This window comes from Rhinolophus sinicus, chromosome 14 (assembly GCF_057876585.1).
Source record: "Rhinolophus sinicus isolate RSI-liver-muscle chromosome 14, RSI-T2T, whole genome shotgun sequence".
NCBI lineage: Eukaryota > Metazoa > Chordata > Mammalia > Chiroptera > Rhinolophidae > Rhinolophus > Rhinolophus sinicus.
The window spans coordinates 67,758,969-67,782,498 of record NC_142514.1 but is presented as its reverse complement, the minus strand read 5'-3'; the positions used below and the strand labels follow the sequence as shown (position 1 = coordinate 67,782,498).

General features: G+C 38.4%; 1 protein-coding gene across 2 annotated transcripts in view; it reads right to left on the bottom strand.

Moving 5' to 3' along the window:
* Positions 1 to 2,194: 2,194 nt before the first annotated feature.
* The window catches only part of LRRC8C (leucine rich repeat containing 8 VRAC subunit C), a 76,230-nt gene continuing 54,894 nt past the window's right edge, over positions 2,195 to 23,530 (bottom strand). For both annotated transcript variants that reach the window (XM_019753282.3, XM_088791311.1), the window contains one exon: positions 2,195 to 8,748. In XM_019753282.3, coding sequence (XP_019608841.1) covers positions 6,475 to 8,748 — 2,274 coding nt within the window. In that variant the 3' untranslated portion in view covers positions 2,195 to 6,474. The remainder of the gene's footprint in view (positions 8,749 to 23,530) is intronic.

The following is a 23,530-nucleotide window of genomic DNA, read 5'->3' as shown; positions in this document are numbered from 1 at the left end:
GTGAAATTATAATGGAATCCCAAAAATCTTTGCAATTCAAATTGAAGAATGTTATAATTTTTTTCTACACCAAAATTACTGCTGGGAAGTTGACATTTTTTTCCTTAGAACTATGGAGGAGATATAAAATTAAAAACTCACAGATTGCCTCTTTTGTGTCACTTTCCTCAAGATCTGTATTACCTCAGATTACTAACAGGAATTGAACTAAACACTTTTTTAATGATGATGTCTAGAGTAGCTTGATGTGAAATAAAATTAGTTCCCTAAAGGATTAAAGACATAAACTGAAAAGAAAGTCCATCTTCTACTTGTTCCCAAACTTTATAACAGAAGAATCCATGACTCAAAATAATCAGAATGGTCCTTTGTTTAGATAACATCATTGCCTAATGTTGTGTCTTTTATGCAAAATATTCAAACTTTGAAAATACTCCAACACTTACGGTATGCCTGATCATATAAATGTTTACTTGCACCACAATTTGTTCAAATATGTTTAAATATGAAATCTAAAATATAACTAATATTCAAAGATTTACACAAAAATTGCAGCTTATGAACAGCTTTTCACTTTTTTCCTACCTGGGTATTTAGGATGACATTTAAATTGTGGCAGGGCTATGTAAGTACTCCACTGAGTCTACAACTGACTTTAGTGACTTCCTTCTCCGTGTACTTTTCCACCCACACCAAAATGCTTATTTCAGTCCTTGCTAGCCAACAACTGAATCAATAAACAACTGAATCAATTTATTCAATTTCAGTATTTATCTCAATATTCTGCATAAATGAAAGGACTGAAAGATGGAACAGTGAAAGGTGACAGTGGACAGAGTCTTATGTGCAAATTGCACTGAAATCACCAGATTTCTCTAATCTATTGCATTTCTCAGCTTTTGTCTCCAAAATGTCCCCAGGGCTCTCCCTCACTCCCTTCTAAGTTGTTGATACACACATTTGCAGGGCCACTCACCACACTCATAATCCTTCATCTTAATAGGGCTTCAAAGGACTATCAGTTAATTATTAGCAAGATAATTGAGCTGTAAATGACTATCGAAAATTATGTAAAATCACAATTTAGCTTTGAGTTACCAGTGACAATTTTCTTATGCATAAATGATAGGGTAGGTAGAAGACAGAAATGAGCAGGAGAAATTTAGCTCCGGTTAGAAAGCCCCTCGCTACAGCTCCTACCTGGGTCAAGATGCCGGGCAGCTGCCCAGCAGGACTCCAGGCTCACACTTACCTCTAGATCAAAGAGGTAAGTTGTTAAACGTCAGAGAAGGGGGCAGATACATCCTGTTTGTCAGGATCATCAGTCCAATAGGATTCCAGGTTTTTACACACCCTTAAGGGTAGTGTTTACATATCCCCCCCAAATCAAGGGGATGTGTTTACCCAAGCCCCTAAATCCAAGAGGTATGTTTACTCATGCCCCTTAATCAAAGAAATACATTGCTAAGCGCCAGAGGACCAGGCACCTGGGGGGGGGGGGGGGAGGGAGATAAGAGAAGGGGTGGGGGAGGCAGTTCTACCCAAATAAAATCCTTCATACAATATAAAGCGAGGCCGCTTCCCTGTCTTGGGCCAGCCCGTTCCCAAGTAGGTCTCAGAGTACACTCTTTTTTACTAATAAACTTCTGCTGTTCATGCTGCACAAATTTCTGTTTCTTGATTCAAGTCTTTCCTTCAAGACGACAAGAGCCAAGGTGTTTAACATCATTTTCCCGGTAACATAAGTGGCACATGAAGTTTTCTTATAACGGGCTTCCCTAAGCCTGGAGTGTATGTGGTTCAGTAGGGGAGGCCTAGCTGTGCAGAACCATTTTGATTCCTTTAAGTAACCACAATCATTACCACCAAGTATTTACTGAAAGCTGGGCAGGATAGCAATTGTACAATCTGACCTGGCAAATGCAGAGAAATTGCACTCCAGATTACATATTAAGGCACTAATTACCCAAATGAAAACTCCAGGGGCACCTTGGGTAAGATGCAGTACAGTGAATTAAGGAAGGAAATAATTAGTAACAATTGCAGAAACTGGCTAAACACAAAGTGAAAGAATGCATGCGGCTCATTTCCTGCAAAGTACAGGTAGCCTTAGTAACAGAATACGCAAAACTACAACAGAAACGCAAAAGATAAACATGATTCTCTAAATGAATAAGAAAGGGACACACCTCAATTTTAAATTACAAAAATGACTTTATTTAAGTTATTTTCTGTTCCTATGTACTACATAGCCAAATAACATTAAGACATTTGATCATGAATTTGCACGATGACAAATCAACTTTCAAGCATTTTCTTGACAGCCTTAGAGGTTCTGCCAGCATTTGACACAATCTGAACACATATAGACAGTGAGAGAAAACAAGTCGCAGAAGGAAAACTGAGTGAGCACATCAGGCTTTGAGTTTCAAACCCAGTAAAAATATTCATGGAAGAGGCAGAATCAGGTGGGAGAGGGAACAGTATTCAGCAGAAAGCAAACTTATCCCAAATTAAAAACATGCATAGGAACTGTTATTTAATATGGTCAAGAAATTAAGTTGTTCAAAGTTACATAACCTTTTTCAAGGTCTTCTGATTGAAAATAAAATTCTTGAGGTGGGAGGAGACCCTCTTACCTTTCCTCAAAATGAACTTCAGGATGTTACCATTATCAGTGAATAGCTTGGGAAGATGGAGTAAGAGTGGATCCCTAATTTGGAAGGCTGGTATGAAATTGTATTAGAAACATGTCACTGAGGCATAAGGCTGAAAAATCAGTGGCAGGTCTGGTCAAGACTGTCCAAGTTTTCTTATAATGTGTCTTCTGAATAGACAAGAAAAGGTGAGAAAATCTTACAGACCTTTGAGGCATCTTCCTTACTAATAACTACTGTTTTGCTAACTTAAGGTTAGTATGGAACCCTGCCCTGAGTTATTGAGATCCTACCCAAATGTGAATAGCATTCTCACATTGCGGATTGACAGGAGAATGTGAATTCAATCTTTAGGCTCTAAACACAAATTGAAATTATATTGAAAATTTATCTTATCTACTTACTACTAAGTACTGCTGACAGTTTCCTTAAAGATGGATCGATCATGAATGTTCACTGTTTAAATAAATATAGCATTACTATTGATCAGATATTTGGTATGAAATTAGAGTAAAATAAACTATTTAAAACTGGACTTTTCTTAGAGTAGAATTAGGAAATAAATAATAGCAACATTCTTGGGGAAATGGAAACAAGAGATATAAAGATTTTGTTTCCTCTTGATATCAGAAATCCTAAGACAGCATATTGCAAGAACTTGAACTTTCCTCAAGGAAGATTCCAGGTTGTTTTTAAGCCCCTCTCTACAAAAATGGCTTGAGAAACAGATAAGGAGGCACCCCTAAATAAACAAAATACTCACAGCAGGTATATTTTCCATGCCTTTCTGAAAAAGCAGGATGCCTTGTTAGAGAACTCATTACAATAGGTACATGGGACATGTAATAGCCAGAAAAAAGGTGGATGAACAATAAGAAAACTTCATGACTGTAAAAAATAGGCTTCATTGCATCAAGAAATTTTATATTAAAAATGTTGTATTAACAAAACAAAACAAAAACACATAACTAGTTTTCTGAGGTGTGGCCTTCTTAGGTGAGTTCCATTGGGATATATTTATATACTCTGTTTCAATCAGACCATAAGCCAGACTGCTCTACACGTAAGCGTTAAAACTGACCAAAAAGCGTACCCGTTATGGGCTTCAAGCAGCCATAGGAATTATGAGTACATATGGTGTTTCTATGTTTACTTAAGCAGTTTCTCATGAATTGTATAGAGGTTGGAGAAATAGAGCTAGCTGTTCTTTTTTTTTTTTTTTTAGCAAGAGCACTTGTAAAATACAGAAAGGGATTAGGTAAACACCCCTTTTATATGGAGTTGATCTGTTAAAGGACTTTAGAAAAGTCAGCAGTTCATTTACCTGAGTTTCCCATTTAAAGGCTAAATAGTAATTGAACACTTTTTACTTAATAATGTGAGCAAAAATCTATAATATCAAAAAGGGCCCGAGTCAGAAAATTTAGACTCTATCAAGATAAAGTTTGAGAATTCTGAATTTTTATAAAGTCTAATAGAAACATCTATGAATTTTCCTTTTGTGTTAAAACATAAAGTCATCGAACTGTACTGATTTATTGGATATTATCTAGGATATAGGTTAAGGGGCAGCCTGTAAAATCATTAAGAAAGCAAATAAAATTCTTTTGGAATTTTGAGTAAATTGTTACAAGTGATAAAAACTAATTATTAGAGACTTCAGTTATAAACCCATATGAGGTTATGAGTTAACACCAGATAAAGACTTCAGCATAAATATGATTTTTGACCTGAATAGATCCCTTTGGAAGGGTGACATAGAAAATAACTATATATTTTATACAGAAAAATACTGCACCCAGTGTTTTGCCAGTAGTTATCTCAGTTTACCTTTCAACAGGGTATTTTTGTCATGCTCAGCTATGGACAATCTTCTAGGTTTTTTGTTTGGTTGGTTGTTTAAATCCGATAGGGCTATGTTTCCAAATACAACATATTGTTCAAAATCAGGATCCTAACAATATTCTGGAATTGGATATTTTATCCTACAAGAAATATAACCATGTTACTATTTTAACATGTTTCAATTCCAGATCAAATAAATCTGCTATACAAAATCACCATTCCAATACAGAAATAGTGAAGCACTTTGGTCTACGTGATTATATTAAATAAATGAAAAGCCTCTCTTTCCCAAACCCTACACTCCATGATGTACTGTAACACTTAAACCAGAATCGAGGTACATATAGCTGCTCAGCAGTTCCTTTAGGTGTATTCCATATATGACTGAAAGTAGCACTGAGCAACGTCACCAGGATCAAGGAGCCAATTTTAAAAGCAACATTTTGAAACCCCAAATCATCTTCCCACTTTCTCTCATTGTTCAGTCATTTCTTAGATGAGGCTACGGCTTGTAAAACGGTCAATGTAATTTGGTAAATAAAACAAAATTCCATGATCAGTAGCACTGGTCTTAGATTGAGGGCACAAATAGTGTTTCATTTTCCTGTTCCAGACAGTTTAATAGCTAGGGAAAAATTTTGCCCAAGACCCATATTATGTTGAATTTTTAAGTAGAAAGATAAATAAAAGCTTTGCTGACCATCAGGCAAAAATTATTCCTAAGTGACATCCACTTAGCAATTTAGTCACACTTTAAAAAAAAAAAAAGAAAAGGAACAGAACCATTTTACATGAGCTACTAATTTTAAGCCAAAGAGAGCAGATGAGTTTCTGTGCTTGCATCACTAGTAATCACAGCAAGGGCAGACTTGAGGGAAATTGATTAATATATAGTCTACATATGTTTTGTGCAACAGGCAGAATTTGAATAGATTCCACTGCTACACTGCCCGGAGGAACCCGTGGGCCTGACAGGCGTGCATCAGCCCTCTAACGGAGTGCTTTAGTAGTGAAATGTTTTTCCATCTAATGTATCTACCTATTATGATATCAAAGATGATTAAATTACTCAAAACCAGGCTTCTAATTCTATGACTTTTAAATTTAATTACCTATTTTAATTAAAATAAATCGAGCTTCTCTAAGGTTGTTCACCAGTACTAGAGAGCTCTATTGAGATTAAAGGGGGGGAAGCCTCTGTATTTAGTTTTTAAGTATTTTTAAAGGTTCGTAAAAATGGAAATCAATTAAATTATAAACCACCAGTTCAAGCATGTCAACTATGGAAGATTATTGTCTTTATTCACTTACAAAATCCTTGCCTAAGGATAACTTTAACTGTCAGGTATATGAAGTGACATAATTTAGGGTTCTGTTGGAGGTGGGGAAAAATTTAAAATAAATAGTCTGTGACAATGCACTTATGTGAATTTAAATTTCAGAGTTTTCTATAGAATGAAGGGCTTGGCCAAAGGAGAAGGCAGCTGGTATTAAAATAACTGGCACAGATTCCTTGGTATACACACAATGACAACCAAAACAAGGAACTGTACAGGTGTAAACAAGCTAAAAATGACCTTGGCAAAATATCTTTATCTATTAAAAAAACACCAAAAAGCATGCAACTTAAAATTCCCTCCCTTTCGCAAGAATGAACTGAAAAAAAATACTAAAACAACAGAAACAAATCAAAACAAAAACATATGGAACCATCTGTTTCTGTCAGTAGAAAACAATAATAGGTACATTAGGTTCCAGGACAAATAAAACTTTAAAATATTAATATTGAAAAAATACAATTAAATTTTTATTAAAAAATACATACTCCTGACTCAGATTTTTGTGTACATTTTGTTTCGTGTGAAAAGAAAAAAACAAACAAACATAAAGTAGGAAAGGCATTAAGACTACCTAATTATTTATACTGTATTTGGTAGAAGCATGTTTCAGTCAAACTTTAAACAAAAATAAGTTATTCTGTTTTCATTTGCTCCCGGATATCAGAAGGCAGAGTTTCAAACAGAGCATCTTCCACAACCAAACCAGTTCTCTTCAGAGCTCGACAGTCACCCAGTTCGGGAGGGAGGATTTCAAAGTGATTGCCTTTAACATCTAAGTAGGAAAGAAATAGTAAATTTCCAATTTTCGGTGAAAGTATTGACAGGCTGTTTTTCCCAATCTTCAGAGTTTTAAGTTTCTTGCAAAAGTAGAGTTCATCTGGAAGGCTCTCCACTTTGTTACAAGTGATGGAAAAATACTGTAAACTTTGTAGAACTCCGATTTCAGGTGGGATAAATCGAATGTCATTGTAGGATAAGTCCAAGTATCGGATTTTGTTGCATAGGAAGAGGTGGGAAGGCAGCACCTCTATTTTATTGTGACTAAAAGACAGACGCTCCAGGCTGGTGAGTTTCTTTATATGCTCTGGGATATAGGTGATGCTGTTATGCCACAGTTTTAGCACTGTCAACTTTCTCAAGTGCTGGAAGCTAACGATTTCTTCTATAGATTTCAGATTATTTTCCTTGAGGTCCAATTCCTGGAGGCTGAGCAGGCTGAACACAGCATGAGGAATGCGCTCCAGGTCACAGTGGACCAGTTCCAGCTCTGTCAGATTGGTCATCTTCTTTAAATTGTTGAGCATCACCAGCTTGGTGCCATCGTTATGTATGCACATCTTCTGGAGATGGCTGGAAACATCAACCACTGCCTGAGGGATTTTGGAAACGTTGCTTTTGATAGAGAGAATTTTAAGGCTCTTGAGATCCCGCAGAGACTCAAGGGTGACATTTTTTGAAATATCATGACTTAGAGAGCCAACCAGGTAGAGCTCTTCCAGATTCCGGAGTCCGTACATCCAAGGGGGCAGCTCCCTCATATCATCAAACTTGACGCTCAAGACTTTGAGGTTTTCCTTTAGGAAAGAGAGTGCCGCGCTGTGGATTTTAACAGAGCACTGGTGTAGAGAGAGCTCTTGGAGATTGTCTAGCTGTGCAATGGTGGCTGGTATCATTACGTTCTTAATGATCTCAAGTTTTAGAGATTGCAACTCGGTGATTTCAAACACAGTGTCTGGAAGGCCAGAGAGCATGATAAGAGGCAACTCCAGCCGGTTATGGGCATTTGTCTGTAGCTTCTGCCTCAGTTTATCGGGAGTCCACTCATTATTTAAGTTCAGCTGCTTTAATTTGTTTTCACTTACTTCAGACAAGAACACTGCGAATCTCTTGGAATACAGAGGGTCATACTGATCTATCATATGAAGCATAAAAGCAAAGTCATTTTTCACATCCGGAATATCATCAATTCCAGTCTCCTGCCGGACATACTCAAAGGAGTACTCCCTTAGAGAACGGTAGAACAGCCAGTATAAGGTGTAAAGGCACGTCAATCCGTAGATACTTACAAAGCATAGGTAGCAGAAGGAGAGTTTTGAGAACAAGTGCGCCATGGTATGATTGCAAGAAAAGTTTTTATATCCAGTCATGTCCTGAATGTCAACATTACAGTCCACTGTAAACTGGACTTTGGAAACCAGGGCGCTGTTATATGCAATGATGATTAGGAATTTTATAACCTTAAGTACAGTCTGGCGAACATACATAGCATAGAGTATGTCTCCTTCTTCCACATGCAGCCTGAACTTCTTCACCTTCTCAAATAAGGCCTTTGCTTGCTCCCCTTCCTTCTTATCCAGAGCCCCTGCAGTGGATTTATCAACCACAAACTTTTCAGGAATTGACTTTAACGACTGAGAGTTGACCAGGTTGCCTTCTGGGCCAGACTGGACGGTGTTGGACCTGCTCATGTTGTTCTTCCTGTTGTCCTTCTCTTCTGAGTCCTCCCCAGACACTTCCGATAAAGCCCGTGTAGTCCAGGGAGAGTCAAAACACTTCCCCAGGATGGAGATGAAATGTTCTATTTTAGAGCTGGAGCCAGGGAATTTGAACCAAAAGTTGCTGCAGAGCATGAAGATTAGGGTATGGATGAGGACAAGGTAAGGGAAATACTTGGCATACCAGTGGAGGGCACGCTCATAGCACATCTGGTTTATGAAACTGTACTGCTGAAGGTCCAGGTCTGTCTTCAGGCCCTTCATTTCCACAGTGACGGGGTTAGTCGGAGATGGTTTAGGTGGAGGTAGGGGGGTGGTCCCGGCAACTGCTTGAGAGACATTTGAAACGGAAGAGTGGTTCTGAGAAGTCTGAACTCTTTTCGGAAGGCAAATGATCTTGTCTTGCATGACCTGAAACACAGAAATAATATTTTCAAATTATATTATTCAAAGAGCTTTCATAATAGCATTAGTGCAAAGAAAGCAGCAATCACATCCAATAAATGTCCATTTCCTTTGTCTGGAGAATACAAGGTTTAATTCCAGCACCAAGATTTTATTCTTACACCACATGCTGGAAAAATAAAATACATCACTTTGTTATTCCTGTTTAAATTATGACATAAAACAGCAGTTTTGTTAAGACATAAAACAATTCACAACAAAATAAATATTTAAAGAACAGTCATACATTTAAAAAAAATTTCCATTTTTTCTCTCACTGGAGCCTGGGAGAATCAGTCTTTGGTCTGGGAAGTATATCCCTTTATCAGGCTCAGTCTCGAACTGGATAGCTCCCAAGATTATATTAGCTTGACAAGTAAAAGGACTGGAAGGAGGAAATCTGGAAGAAATCCTGTCTTTATCATTTCCCCTTTTCTATCTACCCATATCCTGGACTACATGCACAGATGGATGTGAATGGCTTTAATATAATGGGAATTTACTAGGCTTTTATAAAAACCATTTCTTCAGAGAGAGGTAAAAGAATACAGAAGTGTTCAATAGCAAAATAATTATGTTTAAACTTGCTAGCTTTTTACATAAAATATTATGTTGAGGACTTCTATCTCTCTACCAGTACTTCAATTTGCTGAAAAGAATATTAAGCTGTGAAAATGTCCAGCAGTCTCCTAAGATTGCAATTTGGGTAAGAGAGAATGTATCCTTTTGAAGATTAGTATGAGGCAGAATACACCTTATATCTTCCTGTAGGAATCATCCTCAGGAAGAAGTACATGTAAACGGAACTCTTTGAACAATAAGTAAACAGTTCAGAGGAGGAATAATAACCAAGGGATTGACAGCAATAAGATGTGGAATTAATAATGCAGGGAAAGTCTATTTGTACCTTAAAATATCAAATAGCTGGAAATCCCTAGTGTTTAGTGATTCTACAACTGCAAAATGCTTAGTGCTTTTGTAACAGGAAAGCCCTTTATATTGATTAGAGAAGTAGAAACTGAATCTATTGCAAAGTGGACTGCTACGGCCACGAGCTGGTGACATGGGAGATACAGCTCACCAGACAGAAGTACAAGGTTTGACAATTGAGTGGAGCACCCAACACCCAGTAGAGTGCCTGATACATAAGAGATCACCAGTATCTATTTAATGGGAAAGTAAATGAATCCGGAACTGACACTAGTATTAACAGTTTGGAGTTGAATAGGTCGGGTGTGGACCATACCTCTCTGAGGGATGAAGATAGGGATGGGGATTACAGTGATGACAGCAGCAAATTTCTGTTGTGTTTAACATGCAACTAACCCTATTCTAAAAATGCCATGGGTATTAATTCTTTTAATTGTCACCTTAACCTAATGAGGCAGGCACTCTTATTCCCATTTCACAGATGAGGAGACCAAGACATAGAAATGTTAAGTAACTTGCTAATGTCATCTAGCGCAGCCCACCTGGACCTAGAACCACATTTCTATTTTATTTTACTGAATTTCTAGGATTAAACTAAAAAGATCCCAATCTGACTTCATCCTAAATTACAAATTACCTTATATAAATTATTCCTGTTTTAGGGAAAGAGCTCACTGCTTCCCATATCCTATGCAGATAACAGTGAAAAAATGAGGTCAGGGGAAGAGGCGGAAGCTCCACCCACCACAAGATTGATAAAAGCTCTGTCCTGGAAGATAAAGCAGGGGCAACTACTTCTTATGTCAATCAAAAGAAAGCAGGGAAGAATAATAAATGTGATTACATTCAGAGGGTTCAGCGGCTACAGAGGTGTGAGAATTGAGTAGTGGTTTGCAAACATTTTTATCACTTACCTTTCTCAGGGAAAAAAATGTTGAGCATGCCCACTCAGTTTATATCTGTTTATTCATAATTATGTCCATTAAATACTGTCAATCCCTATGTCAAATACTAGAAAAGTTTAATTCCTTTCCCTTTAAGATAAATATAAAGTTTTAATTTTTATCTCACATCTCAATGGAGCATCCTTCATATATCTTGGGAGTCAATTCTACCATGGAAACTCCAGGAACAGAAAATAGTAGGAGAAGGCCTACATAAACGCCAGACTGTTTTGAAGGAATATAAAAGAGAAACAACCCTGTTTCCCTGAAAATAAGACTTAGCCAGACAATCAGCTCTAATGTGTCTTTTGGAGCAAAAATTAATATAAGACCTGGTATTATATTAATTATATTATATATTATATAAGACCCGGCCTCATAGCAAAATAAGATCTGGTCTTATACTAATTTTTGCTCCAAAACATGCATTAGAGCTGATTGTCCGGCTAGGTTTTATTTTCAGGGAAACACAGAAGAAAGTCATTGTTTGTGTCATGTTCTAGAAGTTTTCCCATTCGTGGTCTCATTAAATGCTTGGACAATCTTTGAAGTAGGCAGAAGGTGGAGGCTTAAGACCAGCGGGGAAAGGAGTGCTTCCCTGAGCACCTTCTCCAAGAGCAACACCTTGGAGCTAATGTGACATTGTTAGTGGTGGGATGAAAATACAGAAGAACCAGCGCGAAAGCAAGATCACTTAGGAGGCAAAAAGGTACCTTATTAAGGTGCTAAATCCCGGCCAAGAAACCAGGCAGGCCCTTTACTGTCCCTCTGCCCAGCCCTCCCAGGCTTGCTCCCAGTGGTGGAAGATGTCTGCATGGCTGGAGCTTGGATAGGTTTTACGTTACACACTGCACCAGGGTGCCCAGCTAAGGGGCACGCATGGGCTGAAGTCCTGCTTGGCTCCCCTTTCTCAGCTGTGTGCCCTTGGGGCTATGGCCACACAGTGGGGATGCCTTTTTATATTCTGCACAAACACCTGATCAGCTAGCATCTGCCATGTAAGGGAGACAGGTCCTATTCTCCCCATTCTATAGAAGAAGAAATGTAACATACCAAAGTTTGGACAATTAAGCTAATACTTGCCCAAGGTCACACAGCTAGAAAATGATAGAGCAGGAATTTAAACCTGTTCTGTTTACAGCCTAGAATTCTTCCACCACTCCACATGGTCTCCTCACTTCACCACTTTTCTGTTAGGATGCTTTCATAGAGAATGGTCCAGCATAGGAGGGTAATACACATACGATCTCCAGAAGTTCCTTTCAGCCTTCTGACGCCATATTTCTCTTTCAAATTTTATGAAGGTATCATTTAAAAAACGTGCCTACTTAAATCCTAGGACGGTAAAGACAGTGATCTATTTTCCAGAAGGTGTTAACTACTCAGAACTGAGCAGAGAGTAGGAAAAAACCCTGAAATTTAGTCGCGAAGAACAAAAGCTGCTCTTGTTGCTGAGAGAACATGTTGTAGGAAGACTCCAGAGAGACGCAGCTCAGAGTAGAATTCCCAAGGAATGTAATGGCAAGTTGTCCGATCCAGGACTATGAAAAAGAATAGGGCAGATCACAGAGTTCAAGAGTAAAGAGGGTGAAGATTTAAACAGTAAAATAGCCACAGGAGCGAGGAAGGAAGTTAACCTCCATGTTTGATAGAAACAGTCTTTTGGAACACTACAAGTTTAAGAAGTGGGAGAAGGATCCCTATTTTGAAAGGTGTAATAAAAGAGAAAACAAAAAAATAAAACAGACGGGCTTCCAGAAAAAAAAAAAGTAAAAGAAAAGTAAAGGGTGTTTTTGTGGTATGTTTATAAATAACAGCAGTTTGTAAGAACTTGCAAGTTTTTGTGTTACCTCTTCTGCTCTTTTGAGAAGTTTGTCTAATTACACCTACACAGCAGGTCCTCATATAACGCCGTTTCATGCAATGTCATTTTGTCACATCATGGATGAGATGTCACTGGACCTTAACTCTGTTTATATCAATTAGCCTCTGGTAAAATTGTTTATTTTACACATCATTTCACGTAAAGTCACAAAACATATAGACGATGTTAAGTGAGCACTTACTGTATCTACCTCACTTCTCTTTACCTTTACCTTTACCCAGTACTTTGAAGATTAGAGTGTAAACCAAGCATTAAAAAAGGGCTCCAGGCTGCTGGTGCAGGACCAGGGAGAGGGCTTGGGGAAGGCACAGGGAGAAAGCCCCCACCCCATCCCATTCTACAGACCACTGGGGCTCAGACCATCCCAGCTCGTATGCACACATCACAATGAGGATTTCCACCATTTTTTCTAGGGGCAACCCTGAGACGGCTTTTGGAGGAAAAAGGCTTGAGACTAGAGCTACATGGTGTGTTTGTATAGGAGGAGGGAGAAAAGGAGGGAAAAGAAATTGGGAAGAGAAAAAAATTTAAAAAGCAAAATGAACAAGGGAATCTGATCCAAAATATACAAAGGTGAGAAAGTTACTATCCTAAAAGGGGCTATGAGAATAATTCTTGGATGAAATCATCTATGTTAAGGAAAATATCTAAGTTAGTTTGGGAATGAGGAGGAGAGGGACACAGAAGAAGGTGAGTCACTGAGAACAAAGGTCACTGAGAACAAAGCCAAGGCAACAAAGATGGTTAAACTGCCTCCTCTATATTGGGAGAAACAGGTTTGGAGGAAGAGGAGGTGAGTCAGAACAGAGAGGGGATAGGATTGAAGGAAATAGGTTAAGCGACGTGGTGGGGGGCTGGAGTATACACTTATAATTTCTATTTTGAGATGTAAATACCTTTCAATCTTCCCCAAACCTTTGGTAAAATCTGCTAAACACACACACACACACACACACACACACACACACACACACACACACACCCCTTTTATGAAGGAATTTTCTAGAAATTACAGCAAAAAGGGGCTAAATTTCATTCTTGGATCAAACCGTACAGACAGGGACAGTTTGCCTGGGACAGTAAACATCTATAATCTAAACTGTTTCCATGGAAGCCGGAAATGGGACCATGAGAACCTAATCCTTCCAGGAGTCTGCCAGAATTTGGGAAGGGCTGTGGCCTGGAATTTGACCCAATGTACCCTAGATCCTAAGAAGCAGCTGACATCTAGGTGACAGAACTGTGTAAAATGCTCCTCTAGTTTTTACAATTAAAGTCCTTGGAGGAGTAAAAATATACATATAAATTTGTTCCATGACTATGCTAATATATCTAGGTAATATTTCTGGAAAAGAAACCAAAGGGTTGCAGGGATTAGAAAATTGGACTCACTAAAATTTGGATTCATGAATTCTCATTTGTCAACTATTTTGAGATAACACAAGAGATGTTTTTGGAAAAAAAGGAACTCAGCTTCCTTAATTCTAAGGTCAATGAAATAACTGAATTTCTTGCTTTTGCTTTCTACAGGGAAATGTTCTCAAGAGAAAATGAAAAATCAAGCTTCCTTAAACTCATCGAAATCATGCTCTGAAATGCTGCTCATATCCAGGAAAAGAAATATTTAAAATTGTAATTATCAAATTTATACCAGCAAAAGATACATTTTTAAGTGAAGTATGTACATATTTTCTCGCATATTGAATTATCTTGAGCAGTCAGTGCAAAATTAGGGCCTTTTAATAGTAACTTTCACGATTTTAAGTCATTAATATTCATGATCTTTGCATGATATATCTTTGATGGTTACTTGATTTTCAGTCATTTGTTAGAATCATAATACCCATTATTACAATGTAAAAATAATATCTACTTAATTTAGGCAGTTTCCAGAAAAGCAATGCGGTATTTGCTTGAATGAGACACCAGAGAGCTGAGGTTAAAGTAAAACAAAACAAGAACAAAACCAAACCACTCAACTTCAGAAAAACTGCTTGAAGTAACAAAGAAAGAATGACACAAGTAAGGGCCAGCTTACCTATTACATGCCAGGGATATAAATGACATGGATGCGGGTGGGGTAGGACATGTAGAACGTAAGTGCTGAGTCTCAGAGGAAGTCAACCATTTTGGAGGATCTACTATCGGTCATCTATTATGTTAGGGATACCAAGATAAGCCCTTCAAGGTCAAGCACGGGAAAAGACAACTACATCGGTAATTAGTGTGACAAATGCTCAAATTCAGACTTGTCTTTCACAGTGAACTTTATAATCAACGTATCTTGAAAGAAAACAAACCTTGGTGGTACTTTTATTGGGATTACACATTTATAAATTAATACGAAGAACTGACATCTTTATGGTGTTGATTCTTCCTCTCCACAATGTTTCTAATTTTGTGTTTTATAGCTTTCCTCACATAGGTGTTGAACATTTATTGTTAAGTTATGCCTAAATATTTTATTTTTTTGCTATCATAAATCTATTTTTCTTAAAAAACACTTTTTAACACAGAAGGTAGAGTCCTCCTTTAATCTTTCCTGATTCCCATGCCATTCCTTAGTAAGTTCTAATGAGTCTGGAGTATCTCTTCCAGATATGTATCTGCACATTTACATAGTATATATGACATATAAACACATGAAACCTTACTATGTGTACTGTTCCTTCACCTTGATATTTTCATTTTCATAGTATGTCTTGGAGACCCTAATATATTGGCACATAGGGATCTACTTCATTCTAAGGACCACAGAATTACACAGTGTGGACGTGCTATAATTTATTAATCACATTCCCATGATGATGTGCATTTAGGCATTTTCTCTATTAAAACCAGTGCCAGTCTCAAAAAGTTACATGCTGTCTGATTTTACATGGCATTCTGTAAAATAGAAGAGAGAACAGATCAGCAGTTGACAGAGGTGCACTGCAAAGGCTCAGGACCAGGGAATTCCTCAGAGTGTTGAGATTCTTCTTTATGATGTGATGATGGTGGTTACAAGAATTTACATATGTCTTAGAACTCAAATATATATCTTGTTTCGATAAAGAGCGCATTCTTGAAGATGGAGGGCTAAATGCTCTCTGATACTAACAGGGCTCCAACAGCTTTTCTCTGGTTTTTCGTATCATGTTTAATCACTTAGGGGTCTGTTTTATGGGTTCAAAAACAAAAGCAAAAACAAATCACCTCTTTCTTTTCACAAATGAATTCAATCCATTACATTATTTTGCCAACTCATATTTAAATATTTATTAATATTTAACTTTATTTCTGTATTTTTAATTTTTATAAATATCTTTCCTTCCCTTTTCCTGCCTCCTATTGTATTGATAATATTTTCCATATTTTTTATTTCCCATCCCACTCAGCTCGTTAGGAAGGTGTAAACTGTATTTCTATAATAGAGGTTATCTATAATTTCTTAAAACATATACACTTTGAGATTTTCAGTATCCCTATGTCCCATGTTTCAAGTACCACTGAACTACCCTATTTTGTTGTTCCCAGAGTTTGTTTTAGCTTTCTTTTGAAACACCCATTTTTTTTGGATAATCTATGTGTGATTGTGTTTATATATTTATTAAATCATGTGCTCAGCAGTTTCTTAGATCCTGTATGTTCTTCCTGGGCTCATTTTCCTTTTGGTTGAAGTATATTCCTTAATTATTCTTTTAATAAGGGTGTGTGGATAGAAAACTCATATACCTGTATGTTTGAACATGTTTATATTGCATTGTCTTGAATAGTAATAGTTTAGTAAGTTATAAAATTCTCTAATTTCCCTTCAGCACTTTATTATTCCATTTGTTTCTGATTACTAGTAGCCTTTCTTTTGCTGCTTTTAGGATGTCTTTAACCTTGGCCATTCTAATTATAATGTGTCTTGGCACGGGCCTGTTTTGGTTCATTTGTTTGGGACCTCTGCTGCTTCCTGGACTTGTATGTCTATTTCCTTCACCAGGCTAGGGAAGTTTTCAGTTTTTATTTCTTCAAATAGGTTCTCAATCCCTTGCTTGCTCTCTTCTCCTCTGATACGCCTATGATGCAAGTATTGCTATTCTTCATGCTGTCCCAGAGATCTCTTATTAATCTGTCCTCAGGTTTTGGATTCTTTTTTATTTTTGCTGTTGCGATTGGGTGATTTTTCCTACCTTGTCTTCCAAATCATTGATTCGATCCTCTGCTTCATCTAATCTGCTGGTGATTCCTTCTAGGGCATTCTTCATTTCAGTTATCCTATTCTTCACTTCTGACTGGTTCTTTTTCATGGTTTCTATGCCCTTTTTTATGCTTGCTATCTCTTTGTTGAAGTTCTCACTAATTTCCTTGAGCACTATTATAACCATTGTTTTGAACTCTGTATATGGTAGGTTGCTTGCCTCCATTTTGTTTTGTTCTGTTTCTGGAGTTTTCTCCTATTCTTTCATTTGAGATGTATTTCTTTGTTTCCTCATTTTGGCTGCCTCTCTGTTTCTGTATATTAGGTAGATCTGCTATGTCTCCCAGTCTTGGTTAGGTGGCCTTATGTAATAGGTGCCGTGGCAGTCTCCCTGGTCACCAGCTTTAGGTGCTCTAGGAGTGTCCCTTGTGTCAGTTGTGTTTGCCCTCCTATTATAGTTGAGCCTTGACTGCTACTGGTATGTCAGTGGATAGGACTGACCCTCTCAGGCTGTTCGGCTGTGGGGTTTGACCATGTCCACAGGTTACAGGATGCTGTGTGGGGGGCTTGCCACAGTGAATGGGATTCACACCAGTGGGCTCTTGTGACTATTGAGACCACCCTTTGAGTATGCCACTTGTGGGGCTAATTGGGTAGTGTTCTGCTGTGGTCTGAAGCCAACCTCCAAGTGTGTTCATTCTGGTGACCAGTACAGGGCCAGGTCACCCACTGTCTGTGACTGGCCAGGGACTATCTGGTAGGAACTACAAAGTGATCCACAGTTGTTTGCTGCCTGTGTTAACCCTGGAGGCATGTGGGAGAGGCCACACTGCAAACTGAGGATGGTTTCCACCAGTACCGGGCCTGGGGTAGCACTACAAAAAGCAGGATACCCTGAGGCCTGCTGCCACCTGCCCTCTCCCTTAAGGTTCAGCCCCTGATAAAGCCTCATGCAGTACATGACTTAGATGAGGAAGCGTCTCAGGCGTCACTAGAGTGGGAAGAATTGTGGTTAACAGGTTAATGTAGACTCTGGTTTTGTGCCAGTGCTGAGCCTGGAGCTACTCAGCAAAAGTTGTAGAGTACACTGAGGCCAGCTGCTGCATGCCTGGGTCCTGCAGACTCTGACAGTTTTTTTCAAGAAAGAGTGCAGGGCAAGCGGGGCTGGCTGCTCTTGGAGAAAATGTCTCAGGTGTTGGGCAAATTGGGTAGGGTGGGGTCTCAGTGAGTCAGCACGGTGGAATAGTAAAGCTCACCAGGCCAATGAGATTCAGATTTGGCCAGAGGGAGCCGGCTCAACAGAGGAAGGTGGCACCTGCCTGCCAGCTGCAAGGGAGAACGACCACACACCAGGAAAATGGCCACCATCCTCCAGCCCTCACCCGGAAGCCACACACCTCAGTCTGCCCCTTGTATGCCTCCGATGTCCCCTGAGTTACTGTCCTTCTGTTGGAGCCCAAGGTCAGTGCCTACAAGTGAGACAGTCTGTAAACAGGCAGTTTAAGAGGATGTTTGTGTTTCCCGCAGCCTTCTGTCCCACCCGGATGGATGGACTCCCCACTGTTTTTCACAGCCAGATATTGTGGAGGCTCCTCTTCCCGGCGCCAGTACCTGGGCTGGGGAGGCTGGTGTGGGGCTGAGGTCTCTTGCTTCTCTGGGGAGAACCTCTGTGGCCGGTTCTCAACTGCGACGTGGAGGTTTGGGGCCTGCCCACTTCTCGTCTCCACCCCTCCTACCAGTCTCAAGGTGACTTCTTTTTATCCTTAGTTATAAACAAAAGCCATACTTCAGATGGTTCTCCAGGTTGACTGTTCTATAATTTAGTTGTATATTTAATGTGTTCACAGGAGGAAACAGGCAGAGTATTTATCTACTCCGCCATCTTGGATTTCTCTTGAGTTTCTTCTTTAGTGGGCAATCTATCTTTCTCTATGGTAGCTTTTAAGATTTTACCTTTAATCCCAGATCTACAGTTTCACTTTATTTTGAATGTATGTGGACTAATCCTGCTCAACATCTGTAGTAAGTATACAACTTCGGAAAATTTTAGAAGAATCTCTTTAAATACTGCTTCAAAACTTGCTCCACCATTTCTTCCACTTTGCTCTGCAGTTCCTATTAAACGTATGTTAGAGCTTTTCATTCAATCTAACATGGGTGTTGAGTGTGTCCTTTCAAATCCCTTTCTGCTGAGCTCTAGGTAAGCTCAGAACTCTTATCTAATTCATTATTTCTCTCTGCAACTGAATGCAGTCTAGTTATTCTACCTGTTGATATTTTTATATTCAATGACTTTTTTATTTCCAAGATTTCTGAATTTTTTATAACCATTCGTTCTTATGTCATAGCTACCTACTTTTTAAATGTCTTTATCTCTTTGACTATTCTACATATATTTATTTTAACTTGTTCATTTCAAAACTTACTTTCATCTCAAGTGAATCATTTCAACTGCCAGTTTTGTTGACAGCTTTTCTTAGCATAATTTTCTTCATGTGTTCTGGGTGTTAGGCTTGTTCTGAGAAGATTTTCCACCATCTCTCACACACTCTTTTGTGGTTTCCAGCACCCAACCTTCAGCCCCCAGTGTACTATTATGTTTTATCACAGTATTCTGATGTTCCACCATAATGTCAGAATCTCACAGATCCAGTCAGGGAGACAGTAGGCAGGTGACTCAGTTCTTCGTTGGGAGGCACCCCAGATGCACAGTTTCCTCTGAGGCAACAGATCTAGTTAAAGGTAATCGCCATTCTTTTCAGCTTCCTTTTGGAAGTGGGGGCCTCTGGCTTCAAACAGTGACCAGGCTCCAGTCTCTTATCTTTCCCAGTGCATTTTTAGTTCGCTTTACTGGCAGGAGCTGAGCTCCGGGCTGCTACTGCCTACTTTTGGATGAAAGCCCAGCAGTTGCTAAGCCTCAATCAGTATTTCATTTGTGCTCTAGAGAAATCTGTATCTTGTTTTTGAGCCCATGTACACATTTTTATCTCTTTTTATACTTTATCTATCATGGCTATATCCGTTGAACAGAGGGAGTATTTTGAAGTGTAACACTTGCTTTACTATCTTTTCCAAGAGAGTGTGGATGTGTGTGTTTTAATATAAAAATTAGTCTCAAGACAAACATTATGAAGAATCAGCATTCCTTGGGTAGTGACCCAAACAAGGTAAACCTGTAATGCCAAATTCCACTCCCCACCAAAAACAAGGGAAGGGAGCTTACACATCTCCCCCTAACAGCGTATGATAATACTTATTTTCCTACAACCTCAGCAATTAAGTCCATTGGTCTTTTTCTATGAACTACAACCCAAAAATTATTTCTCTAGTTTAGACTTTAAAGCATAATTATGACTATATTACCATTGAATGAAGTGAGAAAATTGGCTGTGTATGATAAAACAGCTGATACCATTCCAATACATTAACTTTTGATCCAGTGGTATTCCTTAGAGTGTGGCTTATTCTTCAGACAGTGCTTTCACTTGGGTATGGCAAGTTTGATTAAAACAGGTAGATTGTAGTCATAGAAAGGCATGTAGGCCAATACAAAGGTGATTAACTTTATCCTTTACCTTCTCTCCACCCCACAGATTCAAATACAGCTTGTTCCAAAGTGTTCTATCCTGAAGCTAATAATCCAGATTTGCCCCCAATCTCATAGAACAGAACAAGTTATTTCTGCTGACCTAAGAATGATCAAGCAAGAAATAGATTCCAAAGACGTACTCCCTAGGGTTTGTTCATCAATACTAGGGACAGACTACCCTTTATCACTTAAAACTTACTGATTATCTATTATATGCTAAGCATCATAGGAAAATCAAGGAGGCATAACCAATTGCTCACTGTTCTAAAAGCACTTAGAATCTTGGTGGAGAGACATAAATAGACATGTAAAAGTCAAACAGGAGTGCTAACAAGGCAGTGTTTGCACCATTGAATGGTCTGATAAGTACAATAAGAGCTCGGGCTTGGGGTGAGCAGAGAAGGCTTCATGCAGTAGGAGCAACTTCATTTGGGCCTTGAAGCTACTTGACTTGGACAGTTCATTGGGGAAATGTAAGGTCAGAACCTTGTGGGTTCCAGAGAAAGGAACAAAGGGCTGCATTTTGGAAGAGCAAAGGAAAAGATTAAAAATATGAACTGTCACTCCTCCTCCCTGAGGTAGAACCATGTTTCCTGGGAAAAGAGATACAAAGGAAGGGAATTAACTTTCACATCACTAACTTATCAGTTAATGTACAAACTTAATTAATCATATTCTCCCAGAAGCAACGTGCTGGGAAATAAGGAAAGCACCTAATCTCAAGAGATGTGAGATTTATCCTTGTCAGTGATAGGATTAATTCTGAAAACGCAGATTTTGTTTCAAGGCTAACTGTGTACTGAAAATATTTGAATACAAAAAAAAAAAATAATCACGGTGAGAAAGACCAGGAACTGAAAGGCAGAGAAGATGGTTGCAAAGGGGTGAACATCTAAACGCTTTCATTTTCAGCAAATGTCTTAGTCACGTCTTGCTGTTCTCCAATACTGGTGTATCTGGGGGCAAGCACCACTGGAGCATGCAAATAGACATTCATGACCACAAACACAATATAACCCTCTTCAGCACAAACCAGGTCCTTGTCTCCAGGGGCAACGGAAAAGCATAACTGCAAGGGTGTGGCATCATCATTTCCTGCCTGCTGTGCTCATGGCATCTTCCTTCTTTTTAATGATGTCTGAAACTTAAAGATGGACAGGAAGTAACACACTGTATGGAGGAAGTTTAGACCTAGACAGGAGAGAGAGAGAGAGAGACAGAGAGAGAGAGAGAGAGAGAGAGAGAGAGAGAGAGAGAGAGAGAGAGAGAGAAAATTGGTCTAAAGTAAATTGCCAACTTTGAAAGTATTTATAAATCCAAGGCCTGGGTAAAAGTCTGTTTTTATTGGTTGCTCATTGGTTGCTCATAGCAACAGGAAAAGGAGAAGAAAAAAGAATCATACCCTGGCACCTCTGAGGAATGGAATTGATGGCCAAGGAACTGGCAGGATGAACTGATTAAAACTTGACTTTTTGAAGTTATGAATTCTCCTGGTGGTAAGGTATAACATTAGTACACTTGCTATAGGGTTTGTGTGTACATGATTAAAAACCAGAATCAAGAAAATCTCCTCGAGTTAAGCATCATCAGAAATGTCTATACCTGAGGAGTATTAAATGCCATTATTCTGATAGAGGAATTAAACATTGAAAAACTTACAGCATATTTCCCAAGTTATTATTATACAGAACAAGAATATACACTTAAACAGAACTGGAGCAGTTTTTGAAGTCCCGATTCTCTTTATCTTAGTACCTAAGAAAACATAGTATAATTGTCTATTTTCTTATCATTTTACCTCCCAGACCAGGAAGCTCCTTAAAGATAGGCTCCATCCTTGTTGACATTGCATGGTACAAAGCACGTATGCAGTAAATATGAGATGAATAAATACTGTGCCCCCACCACCCAAAGGAAAACAAACCACAACAATAGCAAGTACATACATTTATAAAATCAGATGCCAGTGAACATCTGGAAATATTTGGCTTCTAGTTACTTTCCTTTAAGATGAAACAATTCATTTCTCACATCCTCCAAATTGCCAAATGATGTCAGCCCAGTGATTCCTAAAGACAGAGCTAAGTGCTGACTCATTTAAGATACACAAAGAGTGCCAGATTTGGGAAGCACTATCCATTTACTCCTAAGTAAGACAGAAACCATCACATTTACATTAGGATCACGTGTAAATTTTGATATCACTGAGTAAAGGCAATTCTACTACCACTGTAATATAGACACAGTAATTTTCCATGGGTAAGGATTATTACACATACTGTGAGTGTTAAGTCTTGTCACCCTTAGTGAGCCTGAGACTTTCTATCAAGGATGCTTTCATTTCCTGTATCTTAGTTGTATCCACATTGTATTTTCTTCCCCTTCTTGAGGAAAACTTCCAGGACACAAAAAGAATTAGAAAAAAAAAGTGAGGAAGTGAATAAGATTCAAACTGTTTTCATTTTGCTTCATGGCACCCTTCCATAAACCAAGTGGACTAGTGAATTATTTGACCTATGGCAACTTAATATTTAAGTGGAAAGCATCTATTTCAAAGTCAAATCCATGTGAGAAAATTTGGTGGATTTATAAAAACTATGAATAAACATTAGGAGTACACAGTTTATGATTCATAAGAGAAACAGTTTGTTACAGTTGTTTGAAAATTTGAAGTATTTATAATAATGCTCTTGAAATAATGAAGGAAAAGCTCTTTTTGAAGCAATCCCCAGAAACTGAACTCTTCTTTCTGTACTCAACTGAGTTATCTCTGGACATCCTGCAGTTCACTGATAGATCTGTGAGCAGGAGTAAGATGAAAGAAATTGAAACAGCCCAAAGAGAAACATAAATCCTCTGGACTATCCACACAAAATGCACACACAGCACAGAGATACAGAATTCTAAACACTGGCATCATCCAAATAAACAAACAAACAAACAAAAAAACTGTAGTAAGTGCGTATTATTAAAAATGATCATTTATTTTAGAAATTTACTATAATAATCAAAAAACAGTTTGCTATAGTACTTAGCAACGAATTATGTCAACTGCCAGGCTGGGGCCCAATCTACGTGAAAAACAGATGGTACCCTTTAAGAGAGAGAATAACTGTACCTTGTGTGACATCATAGAAGGTTTGCAGGTAAGGCAAGAGTCATGGCAATTCTTAGTCATTTAGATGTGCTGGATGGATGGCAGGACAATTAATTTTTTCAGTCATACGCTTTTT